At 40.1% G+C, this 25,561-nt stretch overlaps 1 protein-coding gene across 1 annotated transcript in view; it reads left to right on the forward strand.

Annotated features, from left to right (window-relative positions):
* The window catches only part of nsg2 (neuronal vesicle trafficking associated 2), a 33,148-nt gene extending 14,709 nt beyond the window's left edge, over positions 1-18,439 (forward strand). The window contains exons 4-5 of the mRNA XM_046411728.1: positions 14,703-14,813; positions 16,882-18,439. Of these exons, the coding sequence (XP_046267684.1) occupies positions 14,703-14,813; positions 16,882-17,079 (309 nt within the window). The 3' untranslated portion in view covers positions 17,080-18,439. The remainder of the gene's footprint in view (positions 1-14,702; positions 14,814-16,881) is intronic.
* Positions 18,440-25,561: the final 7,122 nt, after the last annotated feature.

Here is a 25,561-nt window from a genome sequence, read left to right on the forward strand (position 1 = left end):
TTGCAAATTAGTTACATGTACATTAAGTAATTTCCAGGAAACTAACTGTATTATGCAAAACTATTTAGTGTGATATAATGTAAAGGTAATTTTACCTGTAGGTTTACCTGTCAATGTTATGCGTTCTGTGAAAAATATAAAATATATCAGCCAGTATATTTTTTGTTCAAATATCAAAATCGGGCAGGCTACAAAAAGTCAATATCAGAGAGAGGATGAAACTGAAGATGCATTAAAGGTATTTGCAGTGTTTTTGATTTAAATTCAGCTCATGGCCTTTGCTTCAAAAGGGCTATTCTCTGTCTCTTCCTTTTTGCCACCAACTCCAGCCTTTTTTGATAAAAAAGAAAATGCCACGAGGAGCATCTCTGAAAATGAAGACATGGAGGAGAAAGGATTAGTATGGAAAGGAATGGATTAGTCTGGCACAGCAGGGCAGGGATTGGGAGATGCAGGTGTAGAGTCTGATGAAAGGCAGATTTAATTCGTGTTGTCCTGCTTGGTTTCTGGCAGGTTTGCTATCCAGAAAACATGGTGTACTTGGCCAGCTTTTGCCCCCCCCCCTACACACACACACACAAACTTGAAACCCACGTGCACACACCCACTCCTACACACGCTCACACTCCCAGACCAAATGCCAACGCAAACCTCATCATGTGCACACACGTGCGCACACACACACGGACACACTGACTACACGACAACGCCATGACTGCCAAGCCGAGCCCACTCTGTGCCAGAGGAAGTTAGCAGGCCTGTGCAGGTAACGACGGGAGAGACAGCCATCGTCCAAAACAATTATCCCATTATTACCTCCACTTCGCCTTCTGATAAAAGCTTTGCTGTAATCTGCCGCCTCCACACAAGGCCGTCTCTGTTTGTCAGGTTGGAGGTAATTACTGCTGTTGTTCGAAACCTTGCGCGGCCCCCTGTTCCACGTATTGTTCTTCCTTGTTTTGTATGGATGACTAATAGTACGTTGATTGTAGGGAGTGTTCTCTGCTCTCAGTTAAACACCCACACTGATGCACACACACATTCAAGAGAGCAATGGGGGGAACAGTTGATGTACCTTCAGCAACAGTATTCTACTCTGAACCTTGTGAGCTGTTGAAGTCAGTAGAACATCAGAGTGAGGGCAAGAAGAGGGTGGATGCTTTTCTTTTTTTTTGCTTATGTGGGAGCAGCAGCATCCAAAATGCTTTGCTGCTCTTGCTCATGATGATGTGTTTGTAAGCGAGCATCAGCTCTGGCTGTGGTCATCTATTTTTAAACTCTGTACATTTCAAACTACAGTTTATTTCATTCCCATCGTTTTAGGTTCTTACTGACTTTTATTAATTTAAAATTTAACATAAAACATGCCACAAAACAAAAGTGGAGATCAGAATTTGCATCCAGTGATAGAGAGGAAAACTTGAGGAAATGAGAATAAGTTGTTTTTAGATCCCTCTAACAAACAATGCAATAGTTTAGCAGACAGAAAACGTCCCCAAAGTTATTAAGATTCATCCTCTGGGGATAATGAATGTTTGTACAGAATTTCATGAGATATTTCAGGGAGATACCTTTTTTCCCCACCAATCTCACTCGGATGCAAAATACTGAATTTTAGCACCTTTGCCCGAGGATACCTTCACACCCACATGTAACATGGGCTGCGTTCAAATCAGCTCAGAGAAGTCAGCCAGGAAGTCAGAAGAAACAAACAAACAAACAAGAAGCTCTGCGTTTTTCTTATGGGAGATTACCAAAAGCACACACCACTATATACCTCTTCACCCTTCAATCCTTCAGTAAGACCCTGTAGAAGATGCATTACATGAATACATTTATGGGCAGACAACCCAAGGCTTGCATGCCTAAAGGCTGTCTAGCTACACTGTTTTCGTTTTTTCCACACACTGGAAATAATTTTTAACAAGTCCTGAGCTGACTTGAATGTAGTAATCATCTTGCAGTATTATTATCTGCACCTCAGCAGCTGTCATTTTGCCCAAAGGCAGCTCAAAAGTAATTGGTAACAGAGGCGTGACTTTGTTAACCTGTTCAGGGATTCAACCCACTAACTTAACTGGCTACTTATCATCATTTGGCAAATATTCCTTCCTTCTCTGTCCATATTTTCTCCTTCACCTTCTCTCCCTCTCGTCATCCGTGCAGCTCACGTTTTGTTTTTTTGTTTGGCTTCCTTTCACTCTCTCCCTTCCTCACTTCCTCTCTATCATGTCATAACGAGTCAACAGTCGGTGGCGGCACACTCACACTCTCTCATCGAGCTCAGTCCTGGGAAGCGTTTTACAACACTTCTGACACACACTCACAGTTCCTGTTAGAGCGATGCCAGCTGCTGTTGGCAGATTTTCACAGGCATCTTATTGTTCAAAATTGGCTTCTGATAAAATGAACTAACCAGATGTGATCCTCAGATCCTAAAGCCTTGGCATGCGCACACACTTGAAGTATACACACACACACATGTTTAGCTGCTGACTGTCATTGTTAAATTATGAGTTGGTTCGGGATGTGGTGTTCGGTTTAGGCTTCAGCTGACTGTGATGGTGATATTGGCTTCATGTGTGCAACAAAATCAGTTATCAGTATAAAACAGAAAGGAAGAGTTAACAGGCTGAAAAATCAAAAATCAAAACTAGCATACAGCTGGAAGGACCCGTACGTGTGTCTTCACGCTCCACCGAACCACAAACATAGTCCTGGTTTGATCCGCGTGCCGTCCCAAAGGCCTCAATGCCGACTCAAGTCTGAGTCATTTGTCACTGCAAAGAGGTCCCTCCCGCTCGTGTCAGCTGCCATACGAGACACACAGACAGACTGGACAGACAGACAACTCGCGATCTTCAGGGCCAGACAGAAGGGCAGACGGACAGATAACAGCAGAGACAGACGTCGCTGCTGTGTGAGTGATATTTGGGATGATTTATAAGCCCAGATGGCAGCCGCTCTGCTCTGCTTCTTGTTTCTGATCCCGTATCAAGCAGCACCTCAAAGGGCAGCAGACTTCAATCACTCTCTGCCTATCAATATCAGCAGATGTGAATACATATACATAAATCATCCCAATTACACATTCAACATAAGAGGGATACTTGAAGGAAGTTTGTTTCACCCAAATCTGTTACATCTTAAAGGCAAAGAGAGAATTTAATTTGTGATCATTGAAAAAGAATCTGCATCCAAACTCTACTGTTGGACTTAATGAGTCGTTTGTCGCCAGTTGCCAAGGCAAGAAAGGATTTTTGAGCCTGATCGATGGCCAACAAGTCCATGCAATCTGACTGCATTAAATCTCTTGGCAGGCGTATTCATATGCAGTTTCAGTTTGTTTCAGTCAGTTTTAACAATCCGTGATGTTGTGCAAATATCTGCTTTTCTGAATCACAACACTGTCAGTTTACCGGTTTGTGAAGGGACTGATTCAAGTCACACTTTCTTTTAGTGGGAAACTGACGTGGAGCATAATTCATCATTCAATCATCTTTTGTTTTCAAAGCTATCGGTACATCTCGAAAACTTCTAAGCATAATTCAATAAAATTTGCTAGAGAATTAGGCCATTGCCTGAGGAAAAAGTAATTAGTGTCTGTCTGGTGCTGATGTAGCAATATTCAAAGGATTCGTAAAATTGCAAGATAGGGATTTTTTTTTTTTTTAGTGTTCAAATTTCTTATTAAAAAAATTAATTTTTAAGATGAATGCAGACTGTTGCTGAGCTGAAATGTGTGCTCTCTTTCCAGTTTTTTGTAACACTAAAAGTATACGGAGCCAACCACAAAAGCACTTTTTGATAAAGACAAATAAAGAATGAAGAAACAATGAAAAGGGCAGCTACATACATTAAGATACAACCAGTGTGGTTTGTGAGATATTCACCATGTTTCATCACCTGTAGTTGGGAAAGAATGCTGTTACTCATACTCTTACTTGCACTTCTTATTTGTTTATTTCTTTTATTTATAGAGCCGTACAAATCCATCATTTCCTGTCTTTTTTTGTTTAATCAACAGTACAACTGATGTATCTTTACTGAATGAGGGTTTTCTGTCTACCCATGCAGTACAAATCCCATATGCTCGTTTTTCCAAATGTAAAATTGGTGTAATTCATTTACTAAAGACTGAGCCGGCTGCCCACTGCATCTGAATCGAAGTAACTGACAGAAGAAACAGTCAGTTGATAATATAAAGTGGATTGGTCTCATCTGCCCAAAAATCAATCCATGTCATGACGTACCAATCGGCTTTTTGCATCCCTAATTTGAGCCCTAACGATCATCTTAATTAATCTTGTGCAGATACGATGAATGATGAAGATATGATGAATTTAAGACAGACAAAACTCATAAAACAAATTCCTGCAGCATCTCATGGCAGGTCAGTATCTGTTCTTTCTGCCAAAATAAAAAAAATGGAGCCATAAACCACAGAAAAAGCCAGGCATTGATGTTTCCATGTTGAAAATGATAAGATAAAGGAAGGAAGTCAGCAGCCATTGAGCTCCCTCTCCTCAGCCAGAGTCCTTCACGTTGCTGCCGCTGTTCTGACAAGCTGAGCCATGAGAGCAATTAAGAGACAGACTGTGGATGACTAGTCTGACCCTCCACTTTTCACTTCTCTGTTGTTTCCTCTCACTTTAACATCTGCCCTTGCCATTGATCCGCCTCTCTCTACAGTATATATGTTATCCGCTCTGCATTCGCAGTCCGCACATGGGCGATATCAACTGCCTTTATGTATTGTTTCTATCATTAATTGTCTTCCCCTTCTGTGAGTCGGAAAACATGCTGATAAACCAAATTCTCAGAAGATCAATTTTTTTGTGAGGTGTGTTGACAGTAAAAATGAGTCCCCTCGCTTTTAACTGATTGTGAAACTGAACAAAAGTGGTGTAGTGACCTTCCCATAATGATCAGGGCAGGCAGCTGAGAGTTTCTGCCCATCATTTGTTTTACCCCTGAAGCTTTTCTCTTCAAGATAAATTGTCGCACTCCCTTCTCCCCACTGAATCATTTCCCTGTCCAAAATCTCCCCATCTACTCTCTCAAGTACAAAATCCTCTTTATCTCAGTCCAATGATTTTCCTGTCGTTACAGCAGGACTTTGATGGCGCCACATGGCTCTGAAGGTATTTCCGTTGTTTGCACTTAATATTGGCTGACCCAGTACCTGAAGATAAATTTGACCTTGTACCCTCTACAAATTGCTCTGGATTGGAACATCGCAAAAATAAGCATTTTCAACTGATATTATTGTTGGTGTTGCAAAATCTTTTTCTGTTTTCCTCAGATTACAGCAGCTCCCAACAACAAAAACTGTCGGTTTATCGATTAATTTAGTCTATGCTGGAGACATAAAGGAGACAGAAATGGTGCCATGCTGCCAGCCTGGCTGGATTACCAGTCAGCCTTCATATTCCCAGGAGATTTCAAGAATCGTGAAAGAGGATTTTAACACCAGCTAAATGCTGATGGTGTCATTATTCTGTAGCCATTACACTGTAATCAAAGTTTAATTCATAATAATATGTTAAAGAAAAAGAACTGTCCATTGCCAGTTTAGACAAAATCAAAGTCCGTATAACAAGACTGGAAAGACCAAAAGTTTGGCATTTGGTGGTATTAATTAAACTACTTCTGCTACTATGACTCGCAACAGAGAAATAGGATGTTTGTAAGTGCTTTAAGGAGTAATGACTACAGTATATAGAGCCACCAGTGACAAATATATAACTATAAAAATTAATTAATTACTCATAAAATCATCATAAAATACAAAAAAGCTTTTTCTTTTCTAATATAAACTTGGGGTCTAAAAGTCAGTATTTAAGCTCACTGCAAGAGATCTTGGTTTAAATGTAGTGTAGTGGAAGAAAGTAAGAAAAAAAAAAGAAGATTTGCAAACTTACACCGATTAAGAGTGATTAAGTAGCAACACAGCACATTTACTCACAGACACATGGTGCGCGCACACGCACACACAGCTGCCTACATGGTGAACATACGCAGGAACATAAAAAATGCCCAGGAGACTCAGAGCTGGGGATGCATTAGAGTAATGAACCTTGTCTTCTGATGTAAACAACTGTGAGGTGTGTTGAGTATGTGGTGTGTGTGTGTGTGTGTGTGTGTGTGTGTGTGTGTGTGTCTGCTGAGAGGCGGGTCCCTTCATTAATAATATCTCCATAACATCTTAATCTAGTAGAGCAGGAGCTGATTAGCAAATCTTATCCAGATGTTAGGTGTCTCCTCAGAGACTTATTACTGATTCATAATGAGTGTGTCTGTGTGTGTGTGTGTTTGTTTGTGCGCTCGTGTTTGGGTTTGTTGTCATTATTGATTGGTATCGTGTTATATAGGTGGGAGGGAACATGGGGATCATATTTGAGTTTCATGTCACCGGAGGTTTTGCAGGTGTGCTTCCTGTGTGGTGTTTATTCATTGAGCTTGTGTTTATATATTCTCAGCGACCCTGTTCTGTTTCTGTATTTCTGTCGTTTGAAGCCCACTTCGAGTCTGTACCTGAAGAGCAGGTTCTGCCCCGTGCGGCATCACTAGCTAATATGTCAGCTCGCTCCAACAAAACCTTTGAAACTTAGTCTCCATAGAGACCTCGTTTAATTGGGATGCATTAACATAATTAGCATCTCTCTCCTGCTGAATGCGCACTGTCTCAACTCTGTGCTGAACCCGTGGATTCTGTTTCTGTGTTCCTCTATGACATCTTTTTACAAAACAGCAGAGGAAGTAAAAAACATTCACAATAAACAACGTGGTCCCAACGTGGTCCACCTTCTCACTGTACATTTAGCCTCATATAGATATTTCTGGAAAGCATCATTCCTGAGAAAAGGTCTCATCTTCACTGAAGCTGGAAGCACAATGAATGATATGAAGGCTGATTATAAGCCAACTTTCCCATGAAAAAAATATGTTTTCTTTCTGAGATCGTAAAGAGCCTGTGACTCAGAAAAATAGGCCAAGTCACCATGGACAGTCAGCACGTTATCTCACAGTGTGCAGGATTTAAATCTTATCTCCCAGCTAAGCATCAGAGCAGTCGGATACTTCATATGAAAACACTGGAATCGTTTGATTTTTTGAGTCGAATTGACTAAATGAATGCTCTTTGAGATAATTTAAAAAAGATAACTCTGAACTGAGATGACCTTCAGTTGTTATTTGTGTTGGGAGTTTAACAAGCCTCTAATTTGTTTCTGGCTGGTGTATCTCGGTTTTAGCTTGAATGTACTGTAGACGCAGAGCCCTCACTTTGTTCCTGGAAGTCAGTATAGTTGCCAGCCTGCTTTGATTAAAAAGAAACTCTTACAGTGCTTTTTTGTGTAGGAGGCTGCAGAGGACATTCAAGTACAAAGTGTTTGCAACTCATTCACCTGAGGATTTGTGCTGAGAGGGAGATTTGTTCATACCAGACAGAATTTAGTTTTTACCTTGCGCTTTTCTGTGTTTTTGTCAGTATTTATGGAAAAAAGGCTTTAACCTGAGCAAATGTGTTAATCCTTGAATTCAGTGATCCAAGACTGCTGTCATCAACATATATCAGCATGGGCACTGCTCAAGAATCAGCTAAGCCCATGTTGTATTCATTGTTTCTGGGAAATGTTGAACAATTTTGTGGATCGCACCAGACGGAAGCTCACAGAACCGCCTGCAAAGCTCTGAGGGAGGGACATGCTCTTGTGTGCAGGCCTCAGCTGACCTGAGATCAGAGGAAAATCTTGTCCTTTTTTTCAGGTTGGCATTTTGTGTTTCCATCTAAGACGCAAAGCATCTCGACAGCAGCTTGTTTGTGCTTTGTTGCCACACTACTGTAGCTTTGCTTGTCTCAACCGGATAGCCAGTCCTCGAGAGCCCAAATCCCCTGTACTCGGTCTCCTTGACATCCCTCTGCCCCGTCTCAGATACTCCGCTCTGAGGTAGCCAGTTCCCAAAAGATCCCTGCTTTGAGACGTGTTTTTCTTCCACTAAAAACAAAGATAACTTAGCACTGAGATGCTTTGGAAGGAAAAAAGACTATGCACACACTTAGCCGTGACCACAGCAAAAAGCAGAACAAGAAACAAGTCTGAACATAAGTTTAAAGACCACAGTGATGGAAAACAAGTACATGTACTCAAATTTTATACTTTTTACAGCACATATTGCCTCTGAATACGTCCGCAAGTACAATTTTTGAGTGGAGTGTTTTTACACTGGTGGTATTTTCTTCCACATATATCTTCAACAGCTAAGAAAGCACCAGAGGTTTAAAGAGATCTTCTGGACCTCCAATGGTCACTGCTGTCTCATTCCAAACTGTTTTAATACTTGGTTTTTTAATTACCCACAGAGCCACCCATTTATATTCCATGTACAGTGACTGAGCAGGTACAGGCTCAGTGTTTTGCCCAAGGATGCTCCGGGATTAAAACGATGACCTTTCAGCTATCAGTTGTAGTTTCCTACCACTTGCCCTAACAGGTACACTGTAACCCACCTCATTAATTTCATCATCACAAAAGTGCCCTAAGAGGATAAGAGAATATTTAATTTACATTTTTATGTCACAAGCTGATCCCTGACTTAAACACTTTTACATGTGATGATTAGGTGAGAGCTTAGTGGTGCGATTAGACACTTCAGGATGATGCATTTCCAGCTACACTTGATCCTAGATTGGTTGGTATGGTCCCAGAGGGAATGAGGGAAGCATTTTTTTTATTTGACTCTTTGTGAATATAAATAATATAAATTTTATTTATTTTATATTTATTTTACTGTCTGATGTATTCACAGTTAAGATTAAGGCTGCAAAAAAGATGGTAAAATAAGATAGTGAGGGGCAGTTGCCGGTTATGCTGGTGATATGCTGATATACTTTATCTTTTGAGCAACCTTTTGAATTCTGTTTCACAAATTGCTTCTTTAACTTTGTTAGATACCGTTAATGGCTAAACGTTTGAAAATGAGATCCAAGTTGTATTCTGGAATTACCCTTTAAGAGGGCTTTTCCTCTCCTTTACTGCAGGACATTAAGTCTGGTGGACACATGCTGTCTCTTGCTGCAATCTGGCCAGTGACCTTTAAGCTTTTTTTTGTTTTGTTTTGTTTTTTCAGGGGGAGACTTTCTCTCCGTTTGGGCTCACCCTGGAACCAAGTTCATTAATTTCATTAATCAGCAAACTTCCCTGAAGGCCTTTGAGGTTATTACAAATGTGTTTATTTTTTTTTTTAAATACTAAAGACCTCTCATTTATTGTTAATAGCTCTTTCTAATGCATGTAGTGCAACACGTCAGCGCACGGCTTCACTGAAGATGAAGCAGAAATGATTCAGACCAAAAAAAACAAACAGGGGGATTGAGCCCCCTTTTGTGCTGCTATTGAAGAGGTGTCAGAGGGGTAATAGGAGGATGAATGAAAAATTGTTGTTTATCCTTCCTTCTTTCAGTGGTGTACTGATAGATGCATTAGCCGATATCCCATTGTATTTGCTGCCTGCCTGCCTGTCCGTCCGTCCGTCTCTGCCACTTGCTACCAAGAGAGGGAAGGAGCTTCTCCATCTGCCCCTTGATCTCCATCGTTCCCTCCCTGTCTGCCTTTCACTTGCTGCTTTATTGTCTCTGTCATCGCCTCTTTTATTTCTCACTTTGCTCCCTCCTGTCACTCTGTTATCTGTTTTTATCAGCGTCATTTTTCTCTCCTGTCACACACCCACCTTCCCTTTCTCTCTTAGACACACACACACACACACACTTACATATTCTCCTTTTTTTTTTCCTCGAGTGAATGTGAGGAGGTGTCTGCTCCCCCATATGGCTTGTCAAGTTCCAGTAGTGAAAGTGTGGGTGGTGTGTTGCATTCTAACACGGTGCAGTGTTGTTGTTTTGTTTTTTTTTTAAAAAAAATAATAATAAAGAAAATTTTAAAAAAAGAGGATCATATGTCGAATGGTGGTGAAACAGACTGTGAAGAAGCGTATCCATTTGGGCAACGGCCTTTGAACTTATGACGCATTGTACAGCAATAAAGGAAAGTGGATGTTGTGGAAAATATTGGACTTATAAATCAATTCTTTTCTGCCATCCAGAGAGGGTCAGTGTTGGAGAAAGCAGGTGGCGCTTGTGTTATGATAGATGTGGGCAAACATAACCAATAGGTAGGACTGCAGATGCTTAATCTGATGAGAAAGCTGGAGAACAGAGGAACAATTCTGCTGGATCTTTTATAATCTGGTTTGATTGTTTGTCTTTCTTCATAATACCCAACCGTCTGCAGCTGCAGCCGCCTGTTGTTTCACCAAGAGGACTTTGTGATGCAGTACAGCAAAGGACAGAAAATATGTGCATCAAAATGCGAGGAATATCAAAGTTTGACAGTAAAACAGTCGACAAGACTTTGGATTGTCAGTAAATGTTCGTTTCCAAGTGAAAATGCCAAATGTTCGCCAGGTCCAGCTTCTTCATTAGAGAAGATTGTCTGCTTTTCATTTTGTGAATGAAAATTATAGATATTGAGATAATAGATATTAATGCCAATTTATCTTTTCACTTGAAATACATCAAGGCCATTCAAGTCTTAAAATATGAAAATAACATGTGACGTTTGGCAGGTGTCAACACCTTTTTCTTTTCTTCTCTTTTTTAAGCTTTGTGACTATTGAGTAGACAAAACCAGCAGTTAGATGACATCAGCTTGTGCCTGAAGAAATTGCGACCAGCATTTTTCTGACATCTTAGCCCAAATTAAAAAATAAAAATGCTCTTGATTATTACTCTCTTGAAAATGGAGAGTTTTCATCTGTGCTTTCATGGTTGACTTAGCTGTCAAATAGAATAATTCAAATGAGAACAGAGTAGCAAACCTGTGCATGATCACTTTACAGGATAATATACCACTGGGATGAAAGAGGCTGAGTGTGGTTTGTTTCATGTGGCCAAACAGTGTGAATCCACAGGAGGACCGGGAAAATGGTTAAAATGCTTTATTTTGCATAAAAACCTTGCTCAGCAAAACTTTAAATACAATCAGAATGTTGTTGTTAAACACGTGAGTGGACTCACGGGGTTTCTGCTCGCCCTGGGTGGATCTGATACAATGATTGAAGCCCATGTAGTCAATTCAGTCTTTACTGATGGAGCCAGTCCTTGTTAAGGACACGTTGCATTTAATCCAAATTACAGCAGCATGCTGTGCTTCTACCTGAATCCAAGAAAAACAAATGTCTGTTATCTGTGTCGCACAGCGAAAAAGGATGATGGTTGTGGTTGTGGTGGGGGTGATAGTGGTGTGGGTTGGCACATACTGGAGTTCTAATGACAAAACAGCCATATCGACTGCACAGAAAATAGGATGACATTGATGTGGGTGGAAGAGGCTGCCATGCTGGGAGACAGCCTAGTATTGACCAAAATCAAGAAAACAAAAACATTGTTCTGTATTGCATCATGTTTATTTGCATATCTTAAACGTGGCCACGGGCTTGGCACAGATTTGGTTGATATCAGATAAATGAAAGCACTATCTTGTTATAGAGGAATGTTGCGTCGGGCCGGTTGATACTGGCAGATGAAAGTATGAATCCACCACATGCATGGGGGGGGGGGGGTGTCTTCATTCGTGAGCTGTACGACGACCTCCTAAGGTTTACTGCAGAGTTCAGCCAGATTATGAATAATGGAGAAAGGTCAGGATAGATTTTAATGGATTTATACACCACATGGTTGCAACTGCATCAAGTGGGATTTTGGAGCAACCGTTTGTATTACAAATGGTGGGGTGTGTTCTTGCCTGAAGTCTTGAGCTGACTGCTGCTGCAGTGGTGAATCTACCGTGAAAGTGTGATCGAATGTTAACGTAATCTGTAATTTTAAGCATCGAGAAAGTGTAGTGAGATAATTTGTAGGTTTTATTCACTAAATAATCTATCGATTTGCAGATGTGGTATCCTGCTCTGTTATTTCTGCTCTTCCATTTTTCATGTTGCTAATATTGTTATATGTCACATTAACAGTACAACTACAAGCTAACCGAGCCTCTTTGCAACCGAGCCAGAGTTATACGCTCTGTTTGATGTTATGCAAAGTGTATTTCCAGTTAGTGTCAGCTGGAAGAAGTGAGTGAGGGCAGACAAAATCAAATGCATGCGGTTTCGATTGCGCAAAGAGCAAATCTCTTCAGTCATTAGTGAGTTAAGTCTTCGTTTCATGTTTCAAAATGTCAAAAAGTTGGGTCTTCACATGCATAAAAGGCTCATCGCTGGCTCCATGATATGAGGAGCTTTATACTAATCCCTCTACTTAATAAGCCGTTTCATGTGCGTGGCTATTCAAAAAAGGGGTCAGGGTGGGTCTTAATCAGTCATTCTGCGTCTGTTGACTCTCCAAAAGGCGGGTCGCCATGACTTTAAATGCGTCGTTTTAATGCATCACAGTGTGTGATGTTTGAGATGTAATTTACAGTGTCAGCAGCAACCAAGGCTGAGAGCGGTGTCCCCGAGTTGACACCAAGTAAACAGTCACTTAGCTTGTGTGTCCCTGTCCACCCCCACAACGCAGATGGAGACTAATGATCACACCCATATGTAATTGCTCTGACACCTCTGTGACAGATCATATGGAGAGCAGTAAATCAGGAATGGCTTTAATGTCGCTCCAGAAATGGAAACAGGACATTAGAGATATTCATCCATTAGGGAGGGTTCTGTTTTGTTTCAGCTGGCTCAATGGGATATGTTTGACTTTTTGATGCCAACTTTTCATTTTTGAGTTAGTGGGAAAAGCAGACATATACAGGCGTATACCTGGAGTGGCATTTATGACTTGGCAGACAGTACCGTTTTTAAAAACAGCCATCCTTTGCACTTGATTTGCATAATTCTAATTAAATGCTTGCTCAGAAGCAACCAATCAGGGTGTCACATACAAAGTGGGAGAAAACAAATCCTTTTATATGTTAATCTGCTTTACTACTATATTGTCTGGTCTGCCAGGGAAATGAATATTTCACACCTCAAACTACACAGAGGCGTTCTTATTTGCATCAGTACGCTGAAATAAATGTGTTATTTCCATCATTTTAGATTAGCTTTGCTTTTGGTTGCTATTAAGCACTTTTCTCACTGCAGATTTTGCATTTTGATGCTGTCCAAGCAAATCCTGATATCGTTTCACGATTCCTTGTTGGGAAAACTGTCCAGAACATTTTAGTTTGCTCCATTTTTTTAATAATATATTTTGGTTGGACGAGTAATTGAAATAATTTGCACCCTCACACCTCACAGCTGCTTGAGGTTTCAGAAAATGCCAGTTCATAAATCTGTTTGTCACCTTCGTATTTACGAGAAGAAAAGGAAGATCTTTCTTCTGTATTCCGCTTCTTGCAGCAAGTGGCAGGAAACATTCAGAAAGTTGTTGAGGCGCTAATTGACTTCTTTTGCTGACTATAGTGCACTGACAGCCAGCACAGATTTGGTGCCAGCGCAGATGCTGAATGATTCATGAGGCCGATTCAAAAACAAGATAACAAACAATAAAGAATCCATTCAGTTTTCACCATCACAATCAATAACCCCAAAGTCAGTGAAGATTATCACTGATCACTAATCAAAATCAAGATATAGATAATATGTGCACAAATGCATGCAAATCACAGATGAAATAATCAAACTGGTGATCATTATTGTTTTGTTGTTGAGAAAATATTCATTTCTAATTTACCATTTGCTTGGAGTCATTCTTTCTTTATACTCTTTATACATATATGTGAAAGCATGTAGGGTTGCTTCTGACAAGAGCCAGATTAATGTAATATTGTGATATTAGTCCACTGGAAGTTGATACACAAATTAATTTTGCCCCAGTCCTAATTCGATTGGTCTGATTACACACCATTACAGATTGTTGTAATGAAGTCCTGTGTGTTAAGCTCACATCACATGAAAAACCAAAAAAAGAGGAGGTGGCATCTTTTAGGATTACAGCAAGATTTTGTGTCAGTCAGATCACTGTAGTTTCACTGAGAGTGGACGTTTTAATGCATATTAATTTGACCGTTCTTTATTTAAGAAGCCTAACTGGAAGTTCATGCTTACAATAGACCTTTTCCACAGGGGGCTTTTCAACATGTCACAGTAGAAAAAGCACAGGTGTAAATAATGGAATTACTGGTGGCTGGATTCCATTTATTTGCTACAATTCCTGCATTGTGTGTATTGTTGATGCTATTAGTAAAACTTGTACTTTTCCTGCTATGACAAGTCTGCTGTGAAAATATTATGCTGAAAAGCAAAAGGGTTTTGGTACAGTCTATCCATGTTCTGTGAAGAGAGGAAGACAACAAAATGGTTAAGCAGGAGAGAAATCATCCTCACCTGCTGCTGCTTAACGTCACTGACTCCATGTTTTATATTTATCCATACATAGAGTCACAACCTGAGTCATGCATCACGTAGCTCTACAGGGACACCTTGCCCTGAGGAGCCATTGACCTCAGTCAGCTGCATCTTACTGTACCATTTATTATGACTACACACACACACACACACAAAATCATACTTGTCTATATACATAACTCTTTTTTGTTGTGTTACCCTAACCCTGTCTCACGTACATAAATCACATATTCACAGTCCTCTTTGATTGCTCTTGCTCACACACACACACTGACCAGTGTTTGTCCTCCCTCCAGGTGACAATTCTGATCATCCTGGCCCTGGCCTTTCTTGCCTGCATTGTGTTCCTGGTGGTTTATAAAGCCTTCACCTACGACCACGCCTGCCCAGATGGATTCATTTATAAGGTGAGACGGATAATTGACCTGTATTTCATTTTACAGCCTTATAATAACCCACAGCTGTAATGTGAAGTGGCTTGAAGATTAGCATTTACAGCACCAATTTTCATCATTGATGACATTTTTTAAAAATTAATTTAGTCTATAAAAAACCAAGTCTATAAAAACAAATGTCAGTTTCCAACATTGGTTCGTGATGTTACTTCATCACATCACTGGTTCTTACCATCTAACAAAAATCTAAAAATGAAAAAATATTCGGGGGAAACACGTGTTACGGCAGCACAAAGACAGAAATAAGTAACTTAGAAAAGAAAAAGTTCCAAGTATATACAGTGAAAATAGTACTTTAAATAGAAATGAAAGATTATCTGCAAATAAAAATACTAGATATAAAGTGATAATTTGTGAGCTTTAGGCAGATTTGCTACCTTTGGACAGAGCTATGCTAGTTATTTCCCCATTTCCACTCTTCATGCTGTTCTAAGCTAACCGACTGCTGACTGTAGCTTCAAAATTTTGAGATTGGTGTCAATCCTCTCAAAATGAATAAACATGTTGAACTAATGATTCTTTAAGGAAACTAATGAACCAACCACCCTAACTATCCACCCAGGACTAGAGCTATATATTGTCCTTGTGCAAGGCGCCGATTTTGCTCTGCCCTTCACTATCTTCCTCTCTACTTCCCTCTCGTCTAAATAAAGAATTAAAGGTGAGCGCACAGCACAGTCTCCTATGGGAGAGGAAAAAAAATAAAGTCCTCCTGTCCTACTTTTACTAATGTCTGAGGTAATGTTACAGAAAGAGGCTAACTAGGCTTATTAGACCAGTAATTGTCAATCGGTGATATCAGTCATTTTTCTAAATTCTTAGCGCCAACAGCTGAGGAAAAAGATGCCTCATAAAGCCAAAGTATTAGGACATTGTGCAGTATGTGGGTGCAGTCATCCTCTGCTCCCTGGGACATATAGATTTCCACTGCACTGCACCTTTAACATAAGTTTCCAAGTAGTTTGTGCAAGGTCACCTTTGAAGTCTGTGTCTCTGCACAGATCTGGTCTTTAGGTGGAATAAATCTAGTTTGTGGCCCACAGCCTCTGCAGGGGCTCTGACTGCAGTCTGCAGAGGTATTATTAGAAGTGTCACATGCATGTTCTCCAGGAGCAAAGTGTCAATAGAAAAATGTGCACACACAGTATGGCGCATACGTTACACAACTGCACACAAGGTTTTGTGCACACTCAACCACATTCTAATGATATGCAGACTCAAAATGCACTAATATACACTTTCCATTCCAGCATTATGAGCCCGCCCATATGTTCCTGTATATGTTCCTTCATAGAGCTTTACTATAAGCTTCAGAAAAGGAAATGGTTTCTTCCCTTTATAGCCTTCAATAAAATCATTATGTATAAAAATGTAAATTGGGCAAGTTTTTCTTCAAATCAGTGCCATTTAATCATCAGAATTTTTGAAGAGAGTTTTGGTGGTAAGCCTTTATTTTACATCATCGATAATGATAAAAAAGTGATTGTGTTTTCTATCTCTGCTGAAAATTTTCAGTGCCAGTTTGCAGTTGTAAAACTAAATTTTAAATTTTATATCCTGATTTTTAAACAGAAACAAAAAAAAAAAACAGAAACAAAAAAGTAGTCCCACCCCATGTTAGCTCCATGGACATGCCACTTTTAAATCTCTCAATTAGATGTAAATATTATTGAGTAATGTGAAGTATGCCACTAAAGTTTTGTCTTTATAAATGTGAGCTCAATTGCTCAATTTTAATAGGCAGTTTAGTGTAGAGTTTGACATTTTTGTGACTGACTGGTCTGAACCCTGAGAGAGCCTGCATTAAACTACATTATGCACACCAGAACCACAAACTTGAAATTTTGAAAAGTCATAGAAAATCATTACAGTCTAAATTACATTTGCAGCATTGGTCAGACAATACTGCTTTTAGATTTGGTTCGGCGAATTTTATTTTGTCCTAACTCGATATCGTAGACGCCACGTAACATTAGCTGCTAAATGTTCTGAACCTCACTTATCTCTTCCTCCCTCACAGCACAAGCGGTGTATCCCAGCCTCTCTGGAGGCCTATTACGCTGCCCAGGACGCCAACTCGAGGGGCCGTTTCTACACAGTGATCAGCCACTACAGCATGGCCAAGCAGACCACCTCGCACTCTGTCTCCCCCTGGCTGCCCGGAGGAGCGGGAGGACAGCAGCACGACGCTAAACCCCCAAACGGCGAGGGCCACTGAGTAGGCTGAACGGTTAAAAGGGTGTCGTCGACACATACAGACAGACACAGACATGAAGAAATACAGACACAGGCAGATTTAGACACACACACACACACACACACACACACACAAGTAGGCAAATATTTAGAAAACATAGACGAAAAGAGACGCACATAAACACAACAGCTACATATATAATGCCAATGTAGAGTGAAGATGTGCATGCAGACATAAACCCACACAAAACACATGCTAGGTCGTATTCTGATTTACCTTGACTGCCCATTTATGTGCTCTCTCTCTTATCGAGGGGCATTTCCCATTGAACCTTGGCTCTCTTGGGATTATCATCGTCTGAACACTCACACACACGAACACACGCACACACGGTCTGCTCTCGTTACCATGTCTACTCCCTCCCTAATTTATTATTTATTGACTGTCATGATATATTTATTTTTTACTTTAACGTATGGATGATTTGTATGTCAACTCTTTGTACAAAGGCACGAGTCAGTGCTAAATTTCAAGCTTCGTGTTCGTGAGCTTGTTCTTTCTTTCACTTGTACTTGGGGTTTATTCATTCACAGCCTCTTTTCTTTCCTGCCTTTTCTGTCCAAACTGTGTAACCTCAGGCACATCCGTCAAAACGCCACACGCCCACAGATCACTTCATATTCTGGTACAAAAAAGTGTCAGTATGGTCTTGTGTTGCTGTAACACATTTTTAAATTAAAAAAAATAAATAAAAAAAATTCAGCTGTACCATCTGAGGAAGGTTTGATGCCAATGTCCACACCCACAAGACATCCTGAGTTGATTGAATGAATTTTTCCATCATGGCTGTTTGATAGCTCATATTCAGTGACATTTCAATGTGCTGTGCTATACATTTTAAATCCTGAAATCCCCCCCCAGTGACCCAAGCTGTACATACAACTGTGTGTTCAGGCTAGTTTTTGTGAGTGTATGCATCGTAGTAGCTTTTATTAGGAGGATTTTTTTTTCTTTCTTTCTTTTTTTTTAAGATTTCTCCATGGAAGTCACTTACATATTGCTTCAGCGGCCAGTCTTGTAGCTCCATTGAACACGATGTTGTAGATGGGAAAGGAAATATGCATATCACCGTCTCTTGCCAAAACTCTTTATGTTCTGCTGTGCTTTGTTATGTTTATAGATGGGCTTCAACTGCGGTCAAGTTTTGTTCCTCTACTGTTATTTTTCATTTTGTAACGTTGGATCTGTTGTCCAGAGCGCTTTTATGAGATATCGTGATGTTGTTAGTTGATATGTAGAGATACTTGATGTAATTTATCAGTGTGCATCCTTGTCCCTCTTCTCTTGGTTTGAATTCAAAATAAAACAAGCTGTGACCTGTGCTGAGTGCGTCTGTCAGTCCCGCTCACCGCCGTGTGTCTTTAGCGCTCACACGGCGTCCAATGCAGCCCCGAGGCAGTGCAGTGTGAATGACAGTGACTGCTTTCCATTCAGCACGTTGTATTATTCAGATGTTCCTACTCAGATTCGTAGTACATTGGATATGTATTCTGCTGTCTGTGTCTATTCAACTTTCCAGAGTTGCAGAGAAGCAGATTTGTTGCCTGTAATGATGAGCACCTGTGATTGACAGCCAAAAAAAAAAAAAAACGAAAGGTACCTGAAGAATACCTGTATCTGTAATGGCTACTGGATATATTATTCAACTGCAGAGCCCTCTGTGAATGGCAGATAAGGCCTCTCTGTTTCTTACATGCAGCACTAATAACGCTTTCTTCAGTGAGTGACAAGAATAGCTGGCTTTTCTAATTAGAGGCTTGTATTCTAATGAATCCGTCAGCCGTCTGTTTTTCCACTACACGGGGGGGGGGGAGTGAAACAACCACTGAATGCAACAGCTTTCAGAACAAGACTCAACAAGGAGGAAAAAGACAAATACTAACTGTACCTACATATGAACATAAACAGTGTAAATATAACACATCCACAGCAAATCCAACATTTTTAATGTACAGGAAGTTGAAGTCTTGAACTTGTGTTGATGCATTTTAGCCCATCAGTGTTACCAGAATGTCAGACAACAGGAATACATCACTAGTATCATCTTCACACAGTAGAAACAACAATGCAGAGCTTTGTTTTATTTTGGTTTGTTTGTTTTTCATTTGTTGCGTCACTATTATTGTAGTCCTTCTATTTCAGTAATAGATAATGCTTTATTGCACTGGGGTTCACCACCAAGCTAACCATGGCACACAATTAGTAACTGTTTGTGGGTACCTGGTGTAAAAACTGTCAAAGTGACAGATGATGATCTAGTTGTTAGATCATTTACACTTCAATTTACTCTTCAACACTGGGCCTATTTGTCTGCTTTTCCATCTTAACATTACAATAATGATATACTACCTATAATTTTACATTGCATACAGTATACATCGTTATATAATATAAATAAATGTCTTGTTTTTTGGTAGATCCAGCAAACTAAATAGCTGAAAATGAGAGTTTATCCCAGTGATGCAGTAACAGTAAAAATCTAATTTTGCTAATTGATTTATAGCATTGTCCATTACAGACTCCTGCCCATATTGAGGTTGATAGCAGACAAATTTATATTGTCACCCAAGGCCACTTAATATGCAATTGTACTTGTTGCTCACTAGGGCTTAAAGTATCAAAAAAAGAAAGTATTAAACTAGCCACTCAGTTCACTTGTGTTCCCTTAAACCAATTAAAAAAGCAGCCCGACTTCACACAAGCAGTATGTGTTGTGTTCGTGTTGCATCCTTCTGGAAAATAAATAAAAGCACCAAGAAAGGTTTCTTCCTGATTGAAACAGATATTGTTAACGCAGTCATTTGCATCTGAATGTGTGCACTAGATTTCGTAGGAACATCGGACTGTCACTGCCATCCCATATGCCACACCGCTAGCATGGCTAATTCAGTACCGTTCAAATCAAACACACACACACACACACTGTCATTATCAGAAACAGCTTTAAATGAAGATTCAAACCTTCAGAGAAAATGATCAAATGAATACTGAGCTGCCAGCATAGCTTGTTTTAAATACTAAATGGTTGCTGAACTGTAGCAAAAACACACTCTTTACTTTTAGGTTTTTACAACCAATACTTAACAGCTGACAACTGACCATAAAAGACTGTTTTCCTGATGATTGCCGTTTTATTTATTCCCATGTGGAAAACAAATCAGAACTGACTCAGAGTTTGTACAAACTGGACAGATGGTTGCTTATGCAGTGCTGACACAATGCTTACAAAATGATGACATGTTGGGAATTGAGGGGTCAGGTGCAGGAAAGCAGCTGGCTTCATATGGCCTAGAGATGGTTTTGGTTGTCAATTACCTTCAAAGGCCAACAAAGTTCAGTAGCAAAAAGAACAAGGTGTACCTCTGAAGTCACCACTGAGTAATTGGAGAATAAATTTGTTAAAAGACTATAAGATGTAGAAAAAGGACAGAAAACTTTTTCTCCTCCTAGTTAGACAGCTACAAGACGACGTACCATGTTTGATTTTTGAAACTCACTGATTTTTAGCAGAACTGCTTAATGTGACGATCCATTTCTTCCCTTCACACTGCGAAAGCATACAATCTTCCCCAAGCTTATGAGACCATTCATTTCAAAGACCTTATGGCCCTGATTACTTACCAGGGACAATTGGCAATCAGATATGGAATGAACTGTGGCTTAATCCTCTCTCTGACTCTGTAATTAAAATGGCAAATAGCTTCCAGTGGTATAATTCATGCTAAATTCCTGCCGGTGCGGGATATTAGATATTGATGTGAGGAAGGACTGATTGTTGCAGACAGGTCATTGGTGTTTTCTCAAAGTAGACAGGGATGTGGGAAGAAGGAGGGAGAAAGGTAGAAGGAGAGAGAAGAAAGGCTCTGTGTTGATTGGCACAGAGGGAAATTAAGCCTGACATCTGGAAATGAACAGTCATATATGTCCATCCTGTTGTCTCCCAGCACAGGAAGATACGATGGGCTTAAAACTTGCCTGATGATTTGGAGGCGCTGTATTTGTATCCACAATGAAATAGCGACAGCTGCCTCTCTGTTTGGCTAATATTTCTTTGTTTGTTTTGTATTCAGTCTCCTTCTCTCTTTCAGGCCTCATCTAAGTTTCTCTTCACTCACATTTTGTCTTTTTTGTTTAGCTCTCTGCCTACAAAAAATGAATTTTGGAATACGGCGTACCCCATGGTTTCATTTTAGGTCCTCTTCTATTTGAAATATGAGATCTGCTTTTGAGAAATCTTGACATCCCTTAACATTTCCACCCTGATTGTCGGGAAGCGTGAGGCTCAATGAACAGGACCCAAAAGCACAATGCTGAACCAGGACTTCTAGCTTCCTCGAGGACTTGAATGTGACAAAAGGAGTTTGGTACACGGAGAGGCTATTCTCACAGGCAAATAAAACAGTCAGGCAAGGCAAGGGTAAAAACCATAAAACAAGCAAGAGTCCCTAAAAACAGGTTGTCAGGATATGCAAAGAACTGCTGGAACACGTGGTATCAAACATAACAAACTTGCAAACTGCCACAGGGGGAGCACAGGTATATGTAGGGAAGTTAGCAAGACACAGGTGAACACAATCAGGGTGGGGCAAACAATCAAAACAAAAAGAAGGAAAAGAACAAAGACAGGAAGTACAAAGCAGAAAACAATACCACTGACAATACCCCATTAAAACAGGAAGACAGCAAAAACACTATGGAGTGTGACACTGTAACTAACTGGTAACTCTGGTCTGCAGCCTGCTGTCTTTGCCTACAGTTTAATACTGATGTAAACAAACAAAAGTCATAGGAGTCCAATTATTTACTTAAACTACATCTTCAAAAACAATCAGACTGCAGAATTGTGTAGTTGTTAGTAAAGCTCTGCATGGACTGTAGTACATCAGCAGTGAGTCCTTAGTCCCTGTTCTGCAGATTTCTGATTAATCCTGCTAGCAATTCTACATTTCCAGTCAGTTACACATATTCACCTGCTTATTGCTATTATAATCATGTTTAAAATTTTCTGAATAAAAAGAGACAAAGAATGAAATGAAATTACTCATTTTCTAAGGCCAAACGAACGGCACGGTCTTGTGTCTCCGTTCTCCCCATCCTCCAGTCTGTCTCTCTTTTCCTATACACCCACACACAGCACACACGGACTTCAAAATTCACATGGACTCAAACATACACACATATGGCCATCTGTGTAATTTGTGCTCTACACCTCCATCTCTCCCCTCAGCCATCTCTCCTGCTGTCAGAGAAAGGCTGCTTCTCAGCAGTTGGCCCTCAGAGGTGTGGAGGAGGAAAACAGAGGGAAGAGAAGGAAAGAAATAAGGGGACATGGGGGGATGGGGGCTGGACCAGGCCCCGGGGGGAACTGCAAGAACAGGAGAGGAGGCAGGTCAATGATAGGGAAGCTGTTATCACAAGTTTCATCAGAGCTGCACTTAAGCAGACGTGCTCACCAGCACACCGATCAGTTTTTCATGTAGGTGCATCATAAAATGATTCGTTGTGAGCTGAAAGGGCAGGATTCGCCAAGATCATTGAAAACATTGATTTTAACTTCGTTGAACACTGACACCCAAGTTGCGCAGCTGACCAACAGCAAGCAAGAAGTCTTGACAGTGCTGACCTTTGAGGGGATGAGAGCTGTAGAGTTCAGAAATGGAGGAAGCCTTCCTCGCTTATTAGCTGTTTTGCACCATCCATCTTTGTGTACACCACAGAAGAGGAGTGGTTTGTTGTACTGAAGAGTACAAATGCATTTTTCGGTCTAATGATTAAATTTATAGCTTTCTTTCATTTTTTAACTATATACTGGTGCAAAAATTCTACTCCGTAACATTAAACAAATTTATTACTCTTGGAAGGGAACTACTTGAGTAAATTACAAAATAAGAGGAAGACATTTAGCTCACATTTTTATCACATTGTTTCAAGGTCACTTTGGCAATGGGCAGTTTTGGCTCTTGGTCACAACAGACCCTAACTACAATCAGCTACAGATGGTCACAGCACACCACCCTTCACCCCACATCCCACCGGTTTGCAGGCCTGCCTGCTGGATGACTGATGATGCTGGTAAGCAATATGTTTTGTACGTCCAGCCATAATATACTCAAGGAAATATTCAGTACTTGAGAAGAGAATAAAATATTTAATGCAATCCACACTTTGTATTAAAAATGTAGGACTTCTCTACCTACACTAACATTACAGATGATGTGTTAATAATGTACGTTAAAGGACTTTCAAATGTCAAAGGAGCGATTAAGGAAATGGTTATGTCCTCTGAAATGATGGCTAAGTTCAGTTAATTAAAGACTTACTGGACTTTCCAAATGGACTCTCTCTCTCTCTGTGTGTGTGTGTGTGTGTGTGTGTGTGAAGTGTTTGAAATCAAAAGATGAATTCAAATCATCAACAGGAGGGTTGCATCTATCATGTTTAAGCTACACTTTAATTTTTAACAGCGTAGTTTTAAGAACTAAATCAAATGTTCAAATGTTAATGCATCCAAGTGTGTGCGTGTCCCTGTGAGTTTGTGCTTTGTTCTGCCCTAGTTTCTCCCACCCATTTAAGAGGATGTCCATTAAGTCCACAAACCCTTAGTGCTGCTGGGGTGCTCCTGCTGAGTTTGCTACATATAATATTCAAAATACTGAGCACAGTTCAATTATTTAGAAAAAACTGTCTGGGTTAAAGGATGTAGGGCTTCTCTCTCTCTCTCTGTAAGGCTGCAGAGCATAACAATCTGGCTGCCTGCAGTATTTATTATTGCACCAAAACACAAAATGTGGCTCAACTGTGTGTTGGCACTGGGTTTTTATTATGCATATTATTTCAGTGGAAAAAAAGCTCATTAGGTCATAGGTCTGCGAATAAATTTGTCATATCTTCTTTTTTTTCATACCATCTGTAAGCACACCCTCACTGCCTGAAAGCAGACATGTTCCTAAGCAGATAAACATATGCTCACGCAGACTGAATGTGGCCCACAAACACACACTGTCGTCTGTGTGGCTCATTTGTGACACAGCGCTCTCTGCTTGCCAGTCCCAGTGAAACTGGGGCAATGGGATAATCCCTGGTCAGATGTCAGTCATATAGGAATGGATGCCAAGACACTGTGTGCTGCAGACAGCAAAGTGAGCTCTGTGAGAGCAGGGATTACTGAGAGATGATGTTAAATACCAGAATGGATGCATTTCACGTCCACATGCTGGTTACAAGTGGGTTAATTTGATGACTTGTGTGATTCATTTTCTTCTGAAGAGGTTGGACTCTTTAACTGTTGTCATGAGACTAAAGCATTTTGCTCCACTGATTGGGCCACAGCAGACAATGAATTTAGGAAGCTATCTCCACCGATAGCCCTTTTCGTCTGATGAATCCAATCAGCATCTTAGGTTATTTAAATCTTTAGCTGAAGCAGATTAGGCTGTTTGAACTGAATCCTCAGTGCAATGCCAGAGACAAAATGTTGAAACCAGGGTTCAAATACGTATTTTCAGGATTTTATCTAACAATGTAACAGAATGAAACCTGACAGTGTGATGAAATCCAGTGCAATTAAATCTCCTATCTCATGTTTCAATGAACAGCAGACACAAGTCTTAAGATTGTTTCAGTGTGTCTCAATAAAGCTTTTGCCAATTCAGAGAGGGAGTATTTATTGTATGGCTTTTGATATGGAGTGCATTGTTTTATATAACATATTAATAGTATTGAGTTGTCTGTGGTTTTCAATGTAGGAAAGGATGATAGAAGCTGTGCAATTCAATGTCTGACCTTTTTTAGAAGAACGTCATAATGGCTTGCAGTTCAGTGAATAGCAGACCACGAAAAATTGACAGCTACATTTCTGAATAAGGTACACGTGAATAGATATTCAACCTATAATGATATGATATATAAATGAGAGAAAAGGAAAGTTTCACATTTGAGAAGTTGGAATGTTGTTTTTTATTTTCAGTCAACTAATAAATCAACTGATCCCTTCACTAAATGGAATATCACCTAACTGATGATAACAGTTGTATTTTGTGCTGCCTTAAACTTACTGGATTTATCATGATGTGATTTTGATGAGAACTCACAATCGTTGCCTCATTAGCAGGTGATCCACCTACTTTGACATTGGTCTCAACGAAGCTGTTTTAATAAGACTTTAATGATTTCACATCTTCAAGTGACTAAATAATAATCTTGCTCGGTTCTTGGCCTGGTGCTCATTAAAAGTCAGACAGAGTGGTTTTCATTCAGAGTTAATATTCACAACTTTTCTCACCTATCCTCTGTCCTCTTTTCTCCTCTTTTCCCTTCACTTCCCTCTCTAATTATCCTGTAATTGGGCCTTCATTCACGAGCATATCTGTCTCATCTCACTGTCACCTGGCCATGAAACCTAATCAGAGAGAAAAAGAGGCAGAGAGAGAAAGAGCCAGGTGTG

This window comes from Scatophagus argus, chromosome 14 (assembly GCF_020382885.2).
Source record: "Scatophagus argus isolate fScaArg1 chromosome 14, fScaArg1.pri, whole genome shotgun sequence".
In the NCBI taxonomy this organism is placed as follows: Eukaryota; Metazoa; Chordata; class Actinopteri; family Scatophagidae; genus Scatophagus; species Scatophagus argus.